The sequence below is a fragment of the Eptesicus fuscus genome, chromosome 3, assembly GCF_027574615.1.
Source record: "Eptesicus fuscus isolate TK198812 chromosome 3, DD_ASM_mEF_20220401, whole genome shotgun sequence".
In the NCBI taxonomy this organism is placed as follows: domain Eukaryota; kingdom Metazoa; phylum Chordata; class Mammalia; order Chiroptera; family Vespertilionidae; genus Eptesicus; species Eptesicus fuscus.
Genome location: NC_072475.1, coordinates 52,534,098 through 52,555,749, shown reverse-complemented (window position 1 = coordinate 52,555,749; position 21,652 = coordinate 52,534,098). Strand labels below are relative to the sequence as shown.

General features: G+C 33.4%; 1 protein-coding gene across 3 annotated transcripts in view; it reads left to right on the top strand.

Moving 5' to 3' along the window:
* ACAP2 (ArfGAP with coiled-coil, ankyrin repeat and PH domains 2) overlaps nt 1-21,652 on the top strand; it is a 143,659-nt gene that overhangs the window by 82,928 nt on the left and 39,079 nt on the right. For 2 of the 3 annotated variants that reach the window (XM_054713846.1, XM_008151617.3), the window contains exons 6-10: nt 1,203-1,386; nt 6,404-6,448; nt 9,731-9,826; nt 11,191-11,265; nt 17,282-17,394. In XM_054713846.1, coding sequence (XP_054569821.1) covers nt 1,203-1,386; nt 6,404-6,448; nt 9,731-9,826; nt 11,191-11,265; nt 17,282-17,394 — 513 coding nt within the window. The remainder of the gene's footprint in view (nt 1-1,202; nt 1,387-6,403; nt 6,449-9,730; nt 9,827-11,190; nt 11,266-17,281; nt 17,395-21,652) is intronic. The other variant, XM_054713847.1, reaches the window with a different exon arrangement.

The window sequence follows — 21,652 nt, the reverse complement described above, 5'->3', positions numbered from 1 at the left end:
TAATATATGGGAATGAGTAATGAAAGTGCATGCTTTTTGCTACATATGAGTCTTTTGTGTCACATTCATTACATTTCTAAAAAATACCCAACTTTTCTGTTTTTTTCCCCACATTAATTCAGATTTTCTCTTTTAATTCCTGACTGAAAATATATATTAAATTACAGATAAAGTTGATTATAATACAATATTCAGGATAAATTGTAGATGTTATGAACTGTAAATAGTGGCAGATCACAGAAATGAAATGCATTGCCATTTTAGTAGGTTAGAATTGTTATAGTGGAGGTGATGTCTTGCAGATTCTTTATAATTTACTTCATAATAGGCTAATATTCAGAATGTCCTGATAGAATGTATACATGGCAGTTGATGGCTTCTTACAAGAGTTCTTTCTTAGGTAAACTTTATTATTATTATTTTTTAAAAAGTTGTCTGTCTTCAAGTTATTTTGCCGATTTCCCTGATAGAAAAAGTAAAAGCAAAGTGATATTATATACTTACCTAAGATTATTAATGAAATCAAGGATTTCAGATTTTCAGACTATTGAAATGGATACTGTTATCCTTTATGGGTATAAGAATTCTTTTAGAAAACATTATAAATTTTTGTTTTAAGAATACATTCATGTCCTTTGGGCCAGTGGTTCCCTTCAAGAAATGAATGTTGTTTCTTAAAGTGTGGTCTGAGACCACCCATAGCAGTAAAACCAAGGGTGTGTCTTAACACCCACCCCTCCTCCCCACAAACACAGATTTCTATGATTCATCACAAAGACTAATGAATTGTAATCTCTGGAAGAGGAGATTATATTTGCATATTAAATTTGTATTTTTAACAAGTTCTCTGTGGTGATTTTTATGTATTCTACTACTTAAAAATCATTTGCTTAAATAATGATACATGCCCCTGAATTTGTTTTGAGGGGGAAAAGTTAACTTTGCCTTTAAGTTTCTGTAATGTTAATTTGATAATTTAATTTCACGTCAAATTCATAGATCTAAGTAAGGAAATGTTAGGTGACTGTGTTGGAATTACATATAATTGAAAACAATATATATTATAGTCAGAAGAACTATTGAGTCTTATTGCACAGTGAATCAAATAAGTAGAGGAACATGAAAATTAAATTCTAAGTGTTATTTTGCTAAAATTTTTGATCAAGAAAATTTTATAAAGTTTAACTGTTTTTATTTTTTAGAGATCTTAGAAAATTCAAAGATGCCAAGAAGCAATTTGAAAAAGTCAGTGAAGAGAAAGAAAATGCACTAGTAAAAAATGCTCAAGTACAGAGAAACAAACAGCACGAAGTTGAAGAAGCCACAAACATTCTGACAGCAACAAGAAAATGTTTTCGACACATAGCCCTTGACTACGTTCTTCAGGTATATTTATTATATATTTTAAAAAAAATGCTTACTAGGTGGAGGAGGGTCAACTGGGGATAAAAGGAGGACATCTGTAATACTTTTAACAGTAAAGATTAAGAAAAATGCTTAATGAACATGTCTTACTTTTGAGTGGTTGCACTGAAAATAATAATGTTTTTTTAGTTTAAAATTAAACCAAAACTTTGTGAAAAAAATTCACTTGTTTGTATATCTGTCTGTGTGTGGATATGTATAATTTTGCTTGTGATTTCTTCCCCTTTTCAGTTAACATTACACTTTCCTCCATTTAAAATGTTGTAAAAAGCATTTTTAATTGCTATATTTTATGGAGTTGCTGTGTTAATTTAATAAATATTTGATTGAGACATTTTAGTGTTGCCACTTTTACTGGCAGTAGTGAAAATACAGTTTTCAATAATTTTAAGTGATAACATCTTTGCATACAGATCTTTTTCCACATTTCTGATTATTTCTTTAGGGTAGATTCTAGAGGTACTAAGGCTCACCGTATTGCCAAATGAAAAATATTTCTAGAAGTAGTGTTCTCGTGTTTTGTATTAGGTGCTGTTTTTTAAAACTAGAGATCAGTTTCTGGTAAGTTGCCTGGTGATCTTCTGGTCTAAAGTATAATTGAAACCAATTTGAAGGTAATAGGTTTCTAAAGAAATATAAGAGAAATAAAAAATGAAGGCACACATTATACGTACATTATTTCACATGTACATTATGTGTCCCTATAGATCATGGATTTTAAAGCTTAAAAGCATTAAGGCTTATGGAATTATCTTTTCTAAATCTCCTTGTTATAAAAAAAAGCAGTGAGTCCCCAGAGATTGTTGACTTAATGATGATCACAGACTATTTCTTAAAGCAATCCTATTTAATAATCCTATCTAATAAAGAAGAAATATGCAAATTGACAGTCACTCCATCACAAAGATGGCGGCACCCATAGTCACTAGATGATGGCGCCCAGTCCCCTCAGCCCCGCCGTAGTCGTCCTTTTAGCCCTCACCATGGTGAGGGGCCAGCAGGCTCCCGCAGAGAGCAGACTACAGGGCCCTGTTTGCTACCTGACTGTGGCAGCGAGCCAGAGAGCAGACAGCAGGGCCCTGCTTGCCCCTTGCCGCGGTGGCGAAGGGCAAGCAGGCCCCTGCAGAGAGCAGACACCAGGGCCTGCGGAAGCGACAAATACAGGCAGGTCCGCAGAGAGCAGAGAACCACAGGGAGCGGGCCTAAGCGATCAGTAGGACATCCCCTGAGGGCTCCCAGATTGGAGAGGGTGCAGGTCAGGCTGAGGGACACCCCCCCCCACTCCCCTACCCCCTGTGCACAAATTTTGTGCACCGGGCCTCTAGTACATAAATAACAGTATACAAGCTAGTGATTAAAAAACTAACCAATAACTGCAAAATAGTAGAAAGCTTAAGTTCCCGTTTAATTAGTGGAAAGTTAAATTTTAAAAGAGTAAAGTAAACTCCCTTCATTAATGAAAGGCTTCTAGAATAGAGTAGTCTGTATTTTCTGTCTCCTGTTACCTACCTCACATTCATACCACTTCCTGTGGTAGTATGAGTTCTCAGTCTTCCTACCCCATTACTCTGAAATACTCATGCTAGTGTTATTCATTAGATACATTTTAGTTTTTAGCCAACTTGACTATTGTGTGTCACTGAAAATTGAGGCCATACTCTCCTTGAAATATAATTTTGTCTTGATTTATCTTAAACCATTTTCAGATCATCATCTTCTGTTTCTTTTCCATTTCTGCCATGGGCTTCTCTCCTTTGCCCACTTTTTCACTTTCTTTTTCAGGGTTTTATCTTTGGTCCTATTCTTTTCTGACTTTATAATTTCTCTGACAGTCTCATTATGCTCCCTTGCTTGAATAACCACCATATAGAGATGACAGATTCTTTTTTCCCCTCTCTTTTTCACATAAGTACCTCATTCTTTTTGTGCCCAAAGCTTAAATCTTCTTCCTAAACAGCTTCTTTTTGTTCTTTACTAACTGAATAGGATCACCCTCTTAATCATAGAAGTTCAGATTTGAAGAATTATATCAGATATTCTCCTCATCCTCAGCTACTATAACAACCAAAACTGCCTTGAAAATTCTGTGTACCTCTTAAATCTGTTCTCTCACTCTTGCTGTAGCCCCCACACAAGTTCTTACTGTGTTTTTTTTAATCTAGTGTATTAAGATGTTCTCAAGCAGTTGGTCTTTCTTGCATTGTTTTTACTACCCCCATTATTAATTCATTCTCTGTTCTGTGGTGAGTTACTCAAACTTCTCCAGGCAAAGTGAATTATTTTTGCCTCTGCCTCCTCTATGCTACACTAATATTGTCATACACATTGCTGTTGGAGCACTTAACCCATTTATTCTAATTATTTATTTATATGTCTTTTCTACTCCTAGATTGTATCTTTTTCCTCTAGTGTGGTGGTTGGAAATAGGTAATACATGTTTTTTGAGAGAACGAATGGCTTAATTTTTTTTTTTTAATCCTTATCCGAGGATATTTTTTCCCATTGATTTTTAGAGAAAGTAGAAGGGAGGGAGAGGGAGAGAAAAAGTGGGAGAGAGAGAAACAGCAATGTGAGAGAGACACATTGATTGGTTGCCTCCTGCACGCACACTGAGTGGGGCAGGGATTGAACCTGAAACTCAGGTACATGCCCTTCACTGGGAATTGAACCCACGGCATTTTGGGGTATGGGCAGATGCTAAGCACTGATCAACATTGGCCAGGGCCAAATAGCTTAATTTTAAATTTAATTTGGGAAGGGGGATACAGATAAAATATTCGTTATTTTCAGACTTACATATAAATTTTCCATTTTCTTTGGTGTCCATCCAATAGTTTTGTGAAGAGTTCCAACTTCCCTTTATTAGTTTGTTTGATTTTTCTGATGAGAACTGTTGTGTCATTTTATTATATGGCCAAAGTGTTTTAGAGAATATTAAGTAATAAATATCCAGATTTATAAAGGTTTTCATGATTTAGCTTCTCTAAATATTTGAATTTACTTTTTTTCCCATTTGTTTTTTATTTGTATGTTTTTGTTTGTTTTTTGTTTTTAATCCTCACCCAAGGATATTTTTCCATTGATTTTTAGAGAGAATGGAAAGGAGAGAGAGACAGAAACACTGATGTGAGAGAGACACATCAATTGGTTGCCTCTGGCATGCCTGGGACCAGGACCAGGAGACTGTATTTGAGGTATGTGCCCTTAACTGGAATTGAACCTGGGACCCTTCAGTCCGCAGGCTGACGCTCTGTCCACTGAGCCAAACCAGCTAGGGCTTTAATTTACTTTATTAGTATTTCCCCAAGTAAATGCTGTTTTTCATTGACAGGGAAAAACAAAACAAAACAAAGGCACTTTTAACATTTTTCAGAGTTTGAATAGTAGGTTATCTGTAGCCTCTACTTTTACTTAGAATATTTGAAAGTTAATATTTTAGTTCTCAAAACTAAATAGGCCTTGAAAGAAATAAGCAGAAGAAACTAGGGCTTAGTTAAGCAAATATATTTGGGTATTTCTTGGTCTGTTTTTATTTTCTGATCAGTGTTTTAAAATTATTTTATAAACCAATAGGCAGAATATTCAGTGAGAAGGACATATTAAAAAGGCAGGTATTCTGTAATACCAGTCTTTTGACAATATTAGTAAAAAGTGAATGATTCTTTTCAATGATTTTATTTTACTAAATTGATATATAACATACAAAAATAAAATGTTTGTTTATGAATTTCTAGAGTTGGGAGACATACCACAAAATGCAAATTTTGTAATTTACTGATCTTTTAGTAAGTTTAATCTAATTAAAATATTTATTTAAAATCTATTTAACAAATATTTATTGAGTACTTACTACATAACACTTGGAGAATACACCTGGAAATAAGGCAAGACCTTCATCTCACAGAGCTACACTTTAGCTGGGGAAAAGACATAAATAAGAAAATATAAGGGCCCTAGCCGGTGTTGCTCAGTTGGTTGGGCGTCATCCTGTGTACCAAAAGGTTGCTGGTTAGATTCCTGGTCAGGGCACATTTCTGGTTTTTGGGCTTGATCCCTTGAAGGGAATGTGCAGGAAGCAGCCGATCAATGTTCCACTCTCACATCAATGTTTCTTTTTCTCCCTCTCCCTTCTTCTCTCTTAAAATGAATAAAAATATATTTTTAAAATTAAACAAAAGAAGAAGAAAATATAAGGTAGTTATGATTGCTATGAATAAAATAAATAGGGTTGATATACTAGAGAGTGTGTATGGGTCTACTTTAGACCTTTGAAAGAGATAGTATTTAAACTACCTTAACATGAAGTTAGAACAGCCAGTATGCAGGCATTGAGGTGGGAGTAGTATTGGGTTGTGGTTGAACACAAAAAGGGGGAAAGTGGTAGAAAAGTAGGTTGGAGAGGTAGGCAGGGGCCAATCACAAAGGATCTTGAAGGCTGTGGTAGGGAGTTGGAAAGTTTTAAGCTAGATGGAACATGGTCTTATTTATATTTTAAAAAGATCACTCTGGTTGCTGAATGGATTGTGGGAAATTAAGAGTGGAAACACTAGTTCATAGACTATTGCAGTAGTCTAGAAGAGATATGGTGGTTGATAATAGTGGTAAAAGTGATGACAGTTTCATTAGGATATATGTTGAAAGGTCTTGATGAGCAAATCAGATAAGAAAGGTGGGGAAAAGATGGAACTCTAAGGAATTTAAATATCTATCAAAATGATAGTTTTAGCACTACAATATTATGATTTAAACTCAGCCAGTTTTTTCTTTGAGATAAAAAATGGATCAGAATTTCATTGGTATGTTTGTCTTAATAGTTTTCACAAAAAGTAGGCCAAAGGGTAGAAAATTTGAACTTTGTTTTTATTTACTTTTTAGGAAAAATGTTAAACCATTAGGATAAACAACTTTTACAATATTGCATTATGGATTAGTTTTTAAAATAATGTGTGGATGATTAACCAAGTGTATTTTCCCTCAGATTAATGTCCTTCAATCAAAAAGGAGATCAGAAATCCTAAAATCAGTAAGATATTTATTGAAATGATGTTTTAAATATTTTAATATGAAATTACATGTACATATTTAAGTGTTTAGAGAAGTGCATGCACGCGTGCTTGCGTGTGTGTGTGTGTGTGTGTGTGTGTGTGTGTGTGTGTACATATTTATTCCAGGTTCATAATTAATCTTTTTATCTTTTTGTATTATATTTCATCTACTTTTTTGTCTCTGTCATCTTATAGTTATTTGTGTGTGTCTTATCACTTAATACACTGATCTCCTTAAATCAGACATTTAAATATTTAAGATTCAGGGCATACATAAATAGCATTTAGAGAATTTTTTCCCTAGGGTTGCTGATAATGTATCAGCCTTTTGGTTTGTTCTTTGGTGTGCATTTAGAAAACAAATGGGATGAAAATTAAGGATCACCTTTTTTTTCCCCTTAGCTTCTGCACCCCTGTTGACTTATTTTTTGTTTTAAAGTTAATTAAGTAAATGGGCATGGAATGGTAGTGGTGTGGCATTACACTTTTATATTTTGAAAAGCTTAGAAATTTTCCTATCTGATTTTGTTCATTGACACTATTTTTTTTTCTCTGAAAGGGTATACTTAAATTGCTCTTTATTCTTATCCCTATGTAGCTTTTTCCTAAAATTTGTATGTGTGTGTGTGTATTTGTTATTTTTTAATCTGATAATTACATTTTACTTCTGGTTTACATCTATCTCCTCCAGATGGAGAGTAAAGTATGTTAGTTATAGGAAATTCGAAAATAAAATGCATGAAGAAATAAATAAAAATACTTATAAATCTTACCACCAAGGGAGAATCACTGTTAATATTTTGGTGGAGTGGGGGGTTCGGGGGGCAATGGGGCGATAAGGACATATATGTAATACCTTAATCAATAAAGGGGAAAAAAAAAGAAAATCATAAGGAAGAGAAAAAAATCTTGGTTAATATCTTTGTCTTTTTTTCTCTTTTTCTATATATGTGTGTGTGTGTGTGTGTATATATATATGAACATTCTTATATACTTTTTAAATTGCATTTAATTTTTTAAAGAAAATATGAATAATTTCTGTATACTGTTTCATAACTTTCTTTTTTTCACTAATACACTCCAAAATCATCAGATGCCATTACATATTTTTTATGTAATGATGACTTTTGTTGCCAGGCCAATTTAGGAGGGGTGGGCAAACTTTTATTTTTGAAGGGCTAGGTAATAAATATGTTAGGTTTTGTGAGCAATATGGTCTGTGTCACATCTACTCAAGCTGTGCTGCTGTTATCAGAAAGCAGCCATAGACAATATATAAATGAATGACATGGCTATGCTCTAATAAAACTTTATGGACATGGAAATTTTAATTTCATATAATTTTCATGCATCATGAATGTGATGTCTTTTCACTTTCTTTCAACCATTTCAAAATGTAAAACTATTGTTACCTCATAAGCCATCAAAATACAGTTGGTAGATATAGTTTGCTAATCATAGGTTGCTGACCATGAATATGCCATACATTAACTTCACTCATTAATGGATTTTTAAGTAATTTTCATGTTTTTGACATTAAAGTATAACATTATAATGATTGTTCTAATGAATAATATGATTATTTCCTTAGTATAAATAAAGACAAGAGATTACTTAGTCAAAGGTGATAAACACTTATTAGGATTAAGAAAAATACTGTCAAATTTCAAGGATTGCACCACATTTCCACTAGTAGTTTGTGCAACTGAACATTTTCCCACCTTTTACCAATGCTGGATAGTAGTTATAATTGGGTAGATAATGTGATGTGATTGTTCAATTTTACTTTTATTTAATTCAAAATTGAACAGTTTTTCCATATATTTTTTGTCCACTTGTGTTCCTTATTTATGTCCTTTGTCTCTTTTTCTGTTGGCATGTTCATCTTTTTCATACTGATTTGTAACCTCTCTTATGTATTAAGACTATTAACCCTTTGTCATGTGTTGTTTTCCTAGTTTATCATTTATTTTTTAATATGCATATGTGTTTTGATGTGCTGGCATATTTTACATTTTTATGTAGTTGTAGTTATTAACATACCCCCTTTTAAAATGTAATTCAGTGTTTTTATAATATTCACAAAGTTGTTCAATCATTATCTAATTTCAAAATAATCTTTTAGTGAGCTTTGTCTTTGGGTATTATTTAATTGTTTTTTTCTCTTAAAAATTTCTTTTGAAGAATTCTTAAGTACTATGAACCTTATGATCTATTTTAGATTTCAGAGAATTAAACATGGGTCGTCTTGCTAAAAATAACATGGTCGTTAGAGAATTCTTTTAATATTAGTTATTTATTGAATTGTTTATTTTCTTCTCATGTGCCAACTTAACTAATAAAAGTAGAGGTGATTTTTCTCTTATGTATAGGTAAAATATAGGAAATTTGGAAAAAAAATTTCAATCCATTAATGACATTTTAGATTTTTGGAATGAGTAGAAAGAAACCTCCATAGCAAAGTCTATTGATTCATTTCATTTTGGTATCTTGAGCAAATATGAGCATTTCCCTACTTTGGGTTGTGCTTGCTAATCTAGTAAGTTGTAAAGTGTTTGTGATTGTTTTGTTTTGAGTACTTCATATTTCTCCTTTTAATCTTTTAATGTCTTATTTGCAATTTAAGTTTTTGCCAGTATATTTGGTTGAAAGTCCCATAGATATTTCATAGTGTACCTGGGAATATAGTGGAGCTATTGAAAACTTAATTCTTCCAACTATTACTATGAAAATTTTGATCATCTGGATATAGTCCAAACAACTAAAATTTGGTGCAATGTTAAAATTTTAAACCGTTTAGATATTCCTTTTAAATAAAAATTGTCATACTTATAAGTATTTTTAAAATACTCTTTCTTATACATATTGTTTCTTTTTTAAAATATATTTTTATTCATTTTAAAGAGAGAGGAAGAGAGAGGGACAGAGAAATAGAAACATCAATGAGAGAGACACATCAATCGGATGCCTCTTGCACACTCCCAACTGGGGATCGAGCATGCAACCCAGGCATGTGCCTTCACCAGGAATTGAACCAGGGACCTCTTGGCTCATGGGTCAACATTCAACTACTGAATCATATCAGCCAGGCTCTCAAATACCCTTTTAAGAAAAATGATCCAGTTTAATTTTAAATAGGTTTGATATTTTGGTGTCTTGTGGAGTAATTTCAAACATTAGGTAGGATAAGGATTAATAAGAATTTTGAAATGTTTATCTAGAATTGATTTTTAAATGCTAATCTTTTTTTCTTCTATTAGATGTTATCCTTTATGTATGCCCACTTGGCCTTCTTTCATCAAGGATATGATCTATTTAGTGAACTTGGGCCCTACATGAAGGACCTCGGTGCACAGGTATACCTCTTGATTCTTTGTTATACACTGATATATGCATTTTTAAAAATTGAGATATAGTTGACACATCCTCTCTAATAAAAGAGTAACATGCAAATTAACCATCACTCTGCTACATAAGCCACGCCCACCAGCCAAGCCACGCCCATCAGCCAATCAGGGCAAGTATGCAAATTAACCTTAGCCAAGATGGCTACCAGAAGGGAGGCTTGGGTTTCCCCGGCAACAGAGGAAGCCAAGCTTTCCATACACTCTGGCAGGCCCAGGCCTCCACTCAAGGATACAAAGTTTCAATTATAGAAGGTAAACAAATACAAACAGAAATGGCGGCAGCCACAGATTGAGCAGGAGGCTTGGCTCCACTCCAGGCAACAAAGTTTCAATTGTAGAAGGTAAATAAATTCCAGATACCAGGGCCTCTTCTTGGGTTGCCAGGGGCGTGGCTGGCCTGCAAACCACCACAGGCCCCTTGCCCAGGCCGACGCCCCAAGGGAACCCCACCCTGATCCAGGACACCCTTTAGGGCAAACCAGCTGGTCTCCACCCATGCACCAGGCCTCTATCCTATCTAATAAAAGAGTAATATGCAGATTGACCATCACTCCAACACACAAGATCAAGATAGCTGCCCCTATGTGGTCAAAGATCCTGCCCCCATGTGGACACAAGTTGGCCACCACAAGATGGCCAGCAGGGGAGGGCAGTTGGGAGGGACCAGGCCTGCAAGGGAAGGGCAGTTGAGAGGGACCAGGCCTTGCAAGGGAGGGCAGTTGGTAATTTTATACCCTGGTCTTAAGAATAATAACTACTTTATTACTACTTTTTAGCTTTCCCTTTTCTGAATTATTTTTTCTAACTTAGATTTGATTATAATGTTAGGAAGCCAACTTGAAAACAGGAAGTATCTTATCCTGGTGAACTTCTGAGAGCTGCCATGTACTAGCTTAGCTGCTATTTTTGCTGTTGCAGAAAAAAAATCACCAGTGTATCTTCTTTCTATCTTTGATTGTAACTACCAGAATTGCTGAGTGGTCAGCAGGCAATAGAAGTTGGAGTCATTTTCTTTGTTCAAGGAGTGAACAAGTTGTCTCTGTTGTATCCTTGACCAGGCATCCTGTCACATTTGTTTGAACCATGGTTATTCTTAGAAACATTTTTCTTAGAGGAGTTATGGACCTTTTCAAGGAGGATTTGATACTAGAAAACAAAATAAAACAAAAACATTTCCAATTTAAAATTATAGCCAAAATGCTTTCTTAAAGTTCATTTAAATTGACTTCCTGGGACTATGGTTATAAAAATAAGCATACGGTTTTTTTAAAGTCTATATAAATTTCTCTCCCCTCTCCCCCCCCACTTTGTAGTTGGATCGACTGGTTGTGGATGCAGCAAAAGAGAAAAGAGAGATGGAGCAAAAACATTCCACCATTCAACAAAAGGTAGCTGATGGGGAAAGTTAAAGGAGATTAATTTCCATTTGACTCAATTGTTTGATTATTGTTTTTTAGCAAGATACTGTTGTGTTGGAACAAGTCCTTTGAGTTGCTTTAATAATTAAATTTGTATGTGAATTCCTTTTTTTGTGAAAAGTAAAATATTTTTCAGATGTTCAGGCATTTGTTTTATTATTCTTTTACATAAAAATATTTGAAAGCCATGCTCTTGAACCAGTTTGCAAAAACACCAATCTGTTAGGGCCTTAACTAATTTAAAAGGGGTCTTTAGTTAGAATTTAAAACACTATAGTTTCAGGTAGGCTATTACCAATCCCTGTAGAAGTGTGTGTGTGTGTGTGTGTGTGTGTGTGTGTGTGTGTGTGTGTGTGTGTATGTGGGTGTGTGGTGTGGTGGTTGGGTTGGGAACTGTGGGTGGGTAGGTAGGGGTGGAGTACACCTCAGCATCAATGTGTATTTTGGTATTATGGACTTCCCATCTGGCAGCACTCTAAGGCAGCACCCTCCCATCTTTCATGTGATGCTGAAATTCCACTTGCATTTCTTGTTAATTTGCCTAAGCCTAGCTAAACTGATAATGGAAAAATATATTTTTAAATGAAAATTTAAGTATGAAACCAGTTTTATTTCTATGTGCTAGAAGCTTTGAATATTACAAACCTGGAATTCAACCTAATAATATTTATCTTATATAGTTAGTGATATTTTTTGTGTAGTAATCTGAAAACAAAAGGATAGAGTTATAGATTTAATATAATAATACAAGCATATGACAAAATGCCTCTATCCTGTCAAGGCAGATGCCCTAACTATGAAGGTGGTTTTCCCAGGGTGAGGCTTATTGATCACATTCCTGATCTACTAACACCTGAGATTTTCCCAGATGTGGGAAACTCAACTAAATAATTTGTGAAAGTGCGGACTGTGTTTGTACTTTCCCCTAAAAGGAAAAAAAAGATGCCTTCTAGCATTGCTTTAAAGGAATCTGTTCCTTTGTTGTTGAGCAATCAAATCAACCTTTGTTATGGTTGATTTAGAATTTAAAATACCAGTAAGCTAGATCTGACATAGGAAAAAAAAGTGAAATCAGTAATAAAAGTAAGGAAAATTTTATTGGTGATGGGTTATTAATACTCAAAGAGAAATACTGTCTACCACTCCATCTTTAAATTAGTTACTTCTAGCTATAGTCTAGTAAGACTAATTCCATCTTTTGTTTTTGTTTAAGGTTAAATTACTTTGGGTTGGGTAACTTTTTAAAATGACATTACCATGGAAAGATTTTTAAAATTTGGGACCAATCATCTCTAATTAAAACAAGAGGTTATGATATTTGTAGAAACACAACTGTTTGCTTAAAATGAATTATTTTATTAATATTTGCATCTTTTAATGTCTTTCCCTATTATTTACACAATTCAAAGTTAGTAGACTATTAAATCTAAAATTAATTTATTTGGTTTTAAGTAATAGTCTATTACTGTTTTCCTTTAAAGAAAGTAATGCTATTTTTGCTCATTATATATATATATATACATATATACTTACTTTTTTTCTGCCCTTAAATGCTGACACAAGGCTGCATTACAGGTAAAATATAAAGGGGGGAAGAAAAAAAGATCCAGTCAACTAAAAATTAAGGGAAAGTATGTCTAATGTAATTATTTTGATTTTCAAGAATTGAAGTTGATCAGTTAAAGAAATAAAGATGCTATGCATAATCAATTCATGTAAACTATTTTTCAAAATGTTATATCATTCCCATCACGCAGCACTGTATGAGAATTCCCATTGCTCCTTGCCACCTCATTGTATTGTGAGAATTTTTTTGTGTGTTTGTGCCTACTTTGGTGGGTAGATAGTGACATCTCATTGTCGTTTTAATTTATAAGGTGTGCTTTAGTCACAAATGAGCTTGAGTACCTTCCCCTATGTCTCTGGTCACTTGGATATCCTGTTTTGAAATGTCTGTTAGTCTTTTTTCCCATTTTTCCATTAGGTTGCCTAACTTGATCATATTCTTCATATATTCTGACTCTAAGCTCCCTTTTAGGGTATATGTGTTTTTGATTTTCACAATTTTTTTTAAGTCTTTTTTGGTTTTGTGTGTGTGTGTGTATGTGTGTGTTTGTATGTGTATCTTTTCGTGTCTTGCTTCATAAATCCTTCCCAACCCAAGATCATGATGATATATTTCCTGTATAATCTTCTCTGTTTGTAGGTTTGCCTTTTATGTTTCGATCTTTAATCCATCTGTAATTGGAGTTTTGTGTATGGTGTGAGGTAGAGATCCAATTTCCTTTTATGTCTCACATTGATAGCTAATCAGTTATTAAAAAGTTTATTCTTTCCCTACTATTCTGTGTTTTATTCTCTGTTATATATCACATTTCCATATACATGAGACTGGCTTCAGGTTCTCTTCTTCATTGTGTGTGCGTGTGTGTGTGTGTGTGTGTGTGTGTGTGTGTGTGTGTTAATTGTGCCAGTACTCTGTTGTCTTAATTATTTTAGCTATATAGTAGGGCCTCTTATATCTGAAAAAGTACCTCTTATATCTGACAAAGTAAAGCTTCCTACTCTCTTTTCTTCAAAAGTGAATTGCCTAAATTTTGCATTTCCATATAAATTTCAGAAGTATCTTTTCACGTAGCATAAAAATCGCTTTTGGGAATTTGATTGAGAGATTGCATTAGATCTGTGATCAGTTTGGGGAAGAATTCATATCTTTTTTCTATAATGTCTTCTGATCCATGAGCTTAAAATATTTTCTTCATTTATTTAAGTTTTCTTTAATGTCCTTCAGAAATTTTGATAATTTTCTTATATATCTTTTGTTATTTATTCCTAGACACTTGTATTACAAATGTTATTGTAAATATTATCTTTAATTTTTTTCACTGTTTACTTTTGTATAAGGTAGAATAAAATGAACCTTTCTGTATTGATTTTATAATCAGTGATCTTGTTGCGTTCTTTTTAACACTAATTTGTCTCTGGATTCTTTGTGTCGTCTTTGGATGTTCTGTGTACAAAGTCATATCATCTGCAAATAATGATAGTTCATTTCTTCCTTTCTAATCCTTTGCTTTTTGTTTGTTATCTTGCTGGCTAAAACCTCTATCATAATCTCGACTCAAAGTGGTAATGATGTTCCTTCTGTTCTTCTTTGCAATTTCAAAAGGGAAAGCTTCTATTAGATTCCCTTTATTGGCCAACCTTACTCTTGCCTTCTGTTCCCTGGGCCCTACACCAAAGCTTCAAGTTCTCCGGATGAGTCAAATGCCTTTAAGGTGAAAGCTAGCTTCCTTGCTCTGCTTACCTCTTTGGCTTCCAATTTTCACTGAGCCTTTTGCCTTTGAGTATTCCTTTCTGATTTGTCACTCATCAATATATTTACATGCTAATATTATATATCTTAACCAACATTATTAGTTACTTTCATTATACAATAATCTGTCTCATTTTAACTACTATAAACTATTAATTTGATATTAATAATAATGAAGTTGAAGGCTTAATTTACCTAAAAAATATAATTGAAAATTAGAATACTACAAATGTACTACATTTTCAATGAAGTCTTATTTGATATTTTAGATAGCATCAGGGTTATTAAAAAACTGCTGATGTTACAAATGAAACTCAATTATAACTATTGCTGACTTAATCCTGTCTGCATAATTATATAAAGTATAGCCTCAAAGAAATTTTAAATGAAGGAATTAAAGTTTTCCTGATTTTTTTCCAAAGAAAAATAGGAATAAATGTAATAATTCATTTATAGATTGTTTCATTTGATTATTTTATATTGTCATGTCCTCTTATGGGTTAATTTTGAGACATGTCAGGTGAATTTTGTTTTTAATCCTGATTTTAGTTTACTTTCTTTTTCCATCTTCGAAGACTCAGGTTTGGAAGGCCCTTAGTTGATTCTCACTCTGCCTCTCCTTCAGTACAGGAACTCCATGTCCAGCAATCTTGGCAGGTCCTCATTCAGCTTTTGTCAAAATCTTTCTCAAGACAGAAAGTTTACTACTGCCTAATAGGATAGCATTCTAATTTTGATCATTGGTCCAGAGTACTTTTGAAATTACTGAGACTGATTTTTAATGTTTTAAATTTGGGGATAGCAGCAATCTTGGATTTTTATCAGATTACTTTGGAAGTTTGTCAGGAAAACATTTAAAGTGGGATTTGTGATTTCAATATTTCATGAATCCTTGGGATAAATTTAAAGTTTGAATTGTATACAAGTGAAGATTAGAATGATAGAAGGTTATGAATGATTCTTTCCTCTCTAATAAAAGAGTAATATGCAAATTAACCATCAGTCTGCCACACAAGCCACGCCCACCAGCCAGCCACGCCCACCAGCCAAGCTATGCCCACCAGCCAATCAGGGCAAGTATGCAAATTAACCCCAGCCAAGATGGCTACCAGAAGGGAGGCTTGGGTTTCCCCGGCAACAAAAGAAGCCAAGCTTTCCACACACTCTGGCGGGCCCAGGCCTCCACTCAAGGATACAAAGTTTCAATTATAGAAGGTAAACAAATCCAAACGGCAGCCACGGATTGAGCAGGAGGCTTGGCTCTGCTCCAGGCTACAAAGTTTCAATTGTAGAAGGTAAATAAATTCCAGATACCAGGGCCTCTTCTTGGGTTGCCAGGGGCGTGGCTGGCCTGCAAACCACCACAGGCCCCTCGCCCAGGCCACTCTATGCCCCAAGGGAACCCCACCTTGATCCAGGACACCCTTCAGGGCAAACCAGCTGGCCCCCCACCCGTGCACCAGGCCTCTATCCTCCTATCTAATAAAAGAGTAATATGCAGATTGACCATCACTCCAACACACAATATGGATGCCCCCATGTGGTCAAAGATCCTGTCCCCCATGTGGACACAAGATGGCCACCACAAGATGGCCAGCAGGAGAGGGCAGTTGGGAGGCACCAGGCCTGCAAAGGGAGGGCAGTTGAGAGGCACCAGGCCTGCAAGGGAGGGCAGTTGGAGGCAGTCAACCCTGCAGGGGATGGCAGTTAGGGGTGACCAGGCCAGCAGAGGAGGGAAGTTGGGGGTTAAACAGGCTGGCAGGGGAACAGTTAGACATCAATCAGGCTGGCATGGGAGTGGTAGGGGGGGATCAGGGTGGCAGGCAGAAGTGATTTAGGGGCAGTCAGGAAGGCAGGCAGGCGAGTAGTTGGGAGCCAGCAGTCCTGGATTGTGAGAGGGATGTCCGACTGCCTGTTTAAATGGGCAGTCGGACATCCCTCGAGGGGTCCCAGATTGTAGAGGGTGCAGGCCGGGCTGAGGGACACCCTCCCTCCCTCCGTGCACAAATTTCATGCACTGGGCCTCTAGTATTCCTCATAAAAAAAGAGAACTTGACATGCCCACTTCAGACTGTGGCTCTCCTTTGTAACACTAAATTTTATTTTAGGACAAAATGCCTTTATCTTATTTCATTACTCCCATATGGTGGTTATTACTCCTATCAGATTAAAAAACTACAATGATAGTAATATAATTAGAAAATAGTGGTAATACCATTTAAAAATATCCATATTCCCTTTTTAATAGTTAGTACACACATCACCATAAAATGTTTGAAAAAAGGAAAACACTTTAAATATAACACCCCGTATATTATTTAGTTGTTCTCTTTGTATACATATTATTTTGTGCTTTTAGTCACAGTGTGTATAGAGTTTATATTGTTTTGTTTTCTCTTTCAGAGTATATTTCACATAATCACCTGTTTTTTATGTCATCATCATCATCATAACAATTATTGCATAATAGTTCACTGAATTGAAATTCTTTAATATGTTGATGCATTCTTCTGTTATTGAACATTTAGGTCTCCCCCTTTCTTATGACTATTGTTGATGTATCTGTCTTAATTCGAAGTTTTTCTACCATTTGAGCTGTTTTTCTAGGATACATTTGTTGTCTAGCAACTTAGTCAAATCATATGAAATTTCTTGTGTTATTTTGTATAGGATTTCTCCAGTGATGATTCTAAGTTAGAATATAATGTAGATGCTGCAAATGGCATTGTTATGGAAGGATATCTGTTCAAACGAGCCAGCAATGCCTTCAAAACTTGGAACAGGTAATATATTTCAAATTTTTCCATATTCTCAGTCTTCTAACTTTTCCTGTGATTTGGCAACTCCTTCCTTCATAATTCTCTAAATTCATAGTTCATGGTAATTTTCCTGAACCCATTTCATTGAAGATAAGATGCCCTTCTAGGAAAGGGGACCTTAAGAAGCAAGTGAAAAATGACAACACTAACTTAAGCAAAGTTTAAACCAGGAAGCAAGGAGAGTTTTTATAGTGATTGGTCTATACTGATTAGACTATTACAATAAGGACATTTTCAATTTGAGCTACCCCTCATATTTATTAGGAAATAGATCTGATTACAAATCATGTGTTGAATATAATGGGTAAATAGGTCAAGTGAACTCTTACCCCCTTTTGATTTCCTGTCCTATGTAATGTTTTGTATATTTTTACTTAGTGTTTATTTATGAATTTTAAACGGGGTCATTCTGATCGTTGCAATAATTTTAATTAACGAGGAGTTTTAGGAAATGCGATTGTTCTTATGTGAAGTGTGTGTGGTGCTCCTTTATTCTAAACTTGATAGCTACCAGAAACTCTGCATTTTTTTGCTAAATTTATTTCTATAAAATATTATTTCAGTAAATTCTGTTAAATGAATGAATGTGTAAAATATTTTATTGTATTTTCCCATGTATTAATATAATAAAGTGAAATCACTTGAGACATTAAGGCATTAAAAAAAGATTGGGTTGTCTCAGGATAATCCTTCTGAATAGCAGTCACTGATTTTTTTTTTAATTCAGTGATGCCTATCTTTGTGCAAAAAAAAAAAGGATAGTAGTCAGAACAATTTTGTATTAAGAGTAGTATTGGGTTCTAGTTAATTGATTTCCTATTATATTATTAGTTGAATATATAAATTTTATTTGCTACTTAAACATGATATGAATTCACTTAATGATGGAGAATATTTTATTTAAAAAATGTACATTAGCAAAATAAGTAGAGTTTTCCTGGTAAGTTTAGTATACATTTTTGTTTAAACAGAAATGACCATGCTTGAATATTCAACATATTAAAATGGGTTCCTAGTGTACTTAATCTGATTTTTGGATTATGAAGTTACAGAGATAAAACATTCATTGATATTTTCAAATTTGAGCATTTCCGAAGAATTGGTATTACCAAATGTTTAAGTGGTACATGGTGTGTTTTATTTGAAATGATTTTTCTTTACCTGAGAATGAATATAAACTGGAAAAATAATGATTTTATTAAGCCTCTTTGAGTTATATAGAACTTTAAAAATAATACATGAATATAGAAGGACCAACTAAGATGGTCTAGTTAGAAATAATTTTATGAGCTATAGTAAAATGAAAATGAAAAAGTAAAACTCTGCTTACTAAGCTGTAAAAACCAAGACAATAATCTTTCAAACCTTTTCTGGCATATTTCTATAGCTGGAGTAGGAAATAAAAATAATGTGATTATCAAACTTTTATAGTAAAGATATTTCAACCAGTTCAGTTTCATGAGGTAATGTTAGAATTGAATTTTAACCTTCAGATTACAAAACAACCTACTTAAAGTTTAACATAGTGAAAATCCAATAAATCCATAGATACTATACCATTATGTTAAGAAGAATGAAATGAACTTTCATGTGTCACTCCAGTGAGAAATGATGTCAGACTTCAAAATGAGGTACAGTGTTAGTGGAAAATTGCACTGTCATTTAGGAGAGTAGAAATTTTTTTTTAAAATGTACATTAGCAAATTTGAATTCTGATTTAATCATGGACCTTCTTATTTTTGTTATTTGTTTCATGAATATTAATTAGCATAGATATTAAATATAACTAAAATCAAGTAGGAAATAACTATTCTCAATTGTAGACATGTAATCTACCATTTGCAAAGTGAAAAAAAATAGTACCTTTATAAATGAGACTACTTTATAAAGGAGAGGCTATCTATATATAATAGGATGACACTTATTAATTCAAATCATAGATCATAGTTCACCACCCTAATTGTTAGTAAAGAAATGGAGGTGCTGAGAGATGGTTGCTCATTCAAGGTTACACAGCTGGTTTGTGAGGCCCCCAAACCTGGCATTTTTTGAAAACTTGATATGGAAATTCCAAGCAATCTATATTTTGATACAACAAAATACAACTTCAGCTATTAAAAAAATAGCTGAAGGGGGACATCTGTAATAGTGTCACAATTAAAAAAAAAAGAAAGTTGGAGGATTAACAAGAAAAAAAGTAGCTTAGAAACTAGTCAATTTGCATTATTAGGAAAAATTATGGGTAGCAAATTAATTTTATTTTCATGAACTTTTAAAGAACATTTTGATGAAAACACTGGTAAAAAGCAGACTTGTAGGAATAGAGCATATAAATACTAAATAAAACTCACAAACAAATGCAAAAGTCAAAACCTTGTAACAGAAGACTTAAGTATTTTTTAGGTTATAAGCCTGTAACTATAAAAGGAAAAAGGAAGAAAGAGTTATCTATTAAGTATTATTTAGACTTTCTTCTGCTTTTTAATTATAAAAATTTAGAATGTATCTAAATTTCTTATGAATTTTATAAAAGGTTGAATCCCAGGCAGAAATAATTTTTCTTTCCGTATAGTGTCTAATCTGCTTCTTGAATTAGTTCTCTATCCAGCTTGATTTAATATAATCTAGCCTCTGAATAAAAGACTATTTGTGATATTTGTGCCTTCACTCTAAAAATCCAGGAATCTAGCTCTTCAAATATTTTCCTGCCTACTGTTTAAGTTTTTGTTTCTGTGTGTGTGTGTGTGTGTGTGTGTGTGTGTATTTTTTTTTTTTTTTCTGATTGTTCATGCATTATATTTAGGGGAACTTTTTTTTGAGGTCATAATCACCATAGGTACCAATTACAAATTTACCATTATTTGTAGTTTTATAGTGGCATATAATATTTTCAAAATTAACTTTTTTAAAAAGACCTCCTTTCTGAGAGAAATGTGAATTTGACTACGAATTCTGATAGTTTTAAAACCTGATCTGTGCTTCATAAAATCGAAGTATATTTTGACAGCATTATTCTATAACCTGAAATTAACTGAAGAGATCATATTTTGTGTGATGTGGTTGAAATAATATAAGGAGTGAAAACGTTTTATGTTTCATGAATTATTGAGTTTGTTTCTGGTTGATTTCAGATTTTAGTTTTAGTGTCTTAAGATTTTTATACATCTATAATATATATATATACATATATATATATATTTTTTTTATTTTATTTTTTTTTTCTGAGAACATGTAAGATCTACTAAAATAATATTTCATTTTCAGGCCATTTTCTCAGTGTGGCAGCTTTACTTCAGGCTCAAATCAGTGGTAGATGGATTACTAGTACCTATATTTCTCTTTTAATTTTAATGACAAATTCAGAAAGGATGTATTAATAAGGAAAATAATTAAATATTAAAAATTATTTAGCTTTAAGCTGGTAAAACAAAACTGAATAATTATGTGCTATGCTCAGTCTTTGTTAAATTAAAAAATATAGCTAAAGGAATAAAATGTATTATACAGTTTCTTAAAGCTGCTAATACAGATATAAATTTTTATTTTGTGTGACTTTGTTAAAAATAAGATGTACGTACATAGGTTAAAGATGAACTCTACTTGTGTGTGGCCTTAGAATCTGCTATAAATTTAACGAAAAATGGTTTGAGCAGGTGGGTGAGTTTATTTGGCCTATAATATTTTATAATCACTGAAATTCTTAATTAGTGATCCCACTTTTCTTATAAAAGATTTTATTTATCAGGCTTATATAGATATATCTATAGTGATTGTTAAGATGAAGAAAGGTACTATCTATATTTAATAGCTTTGACAACAGAGGCAGAAAATAATAGTAGAGGTATACCCAAGTGTGCTAAGTCCTATAGAACTTTATATAACATAATACTAGAAGAAAATTTTTAAATATTTCTGAAATATTAGTTTTCAGATTCCTAACAGTTGGAATTAATTGTACAAGTGCATATATGTATACTATGTGAAAAAAAATGCAACAGATTTTTTATTATTTTGTTAGATTTTAAGCTTAAGCTTGTTCCTTTAATTCTTGCTTTATTTTCATATCATGCTAGTCCTTTGCTTATTTTGCACATTTGCGTTTTCATTCTTTTACCACCTTTCCCTTATGTTTTAATCTGCCCCATTTTTTCACATGACAGGAAAAAGCCCGATCATATCAGGTACCAAATGGCTTTCTTCCCCTCACCCCCTACCTTACTCC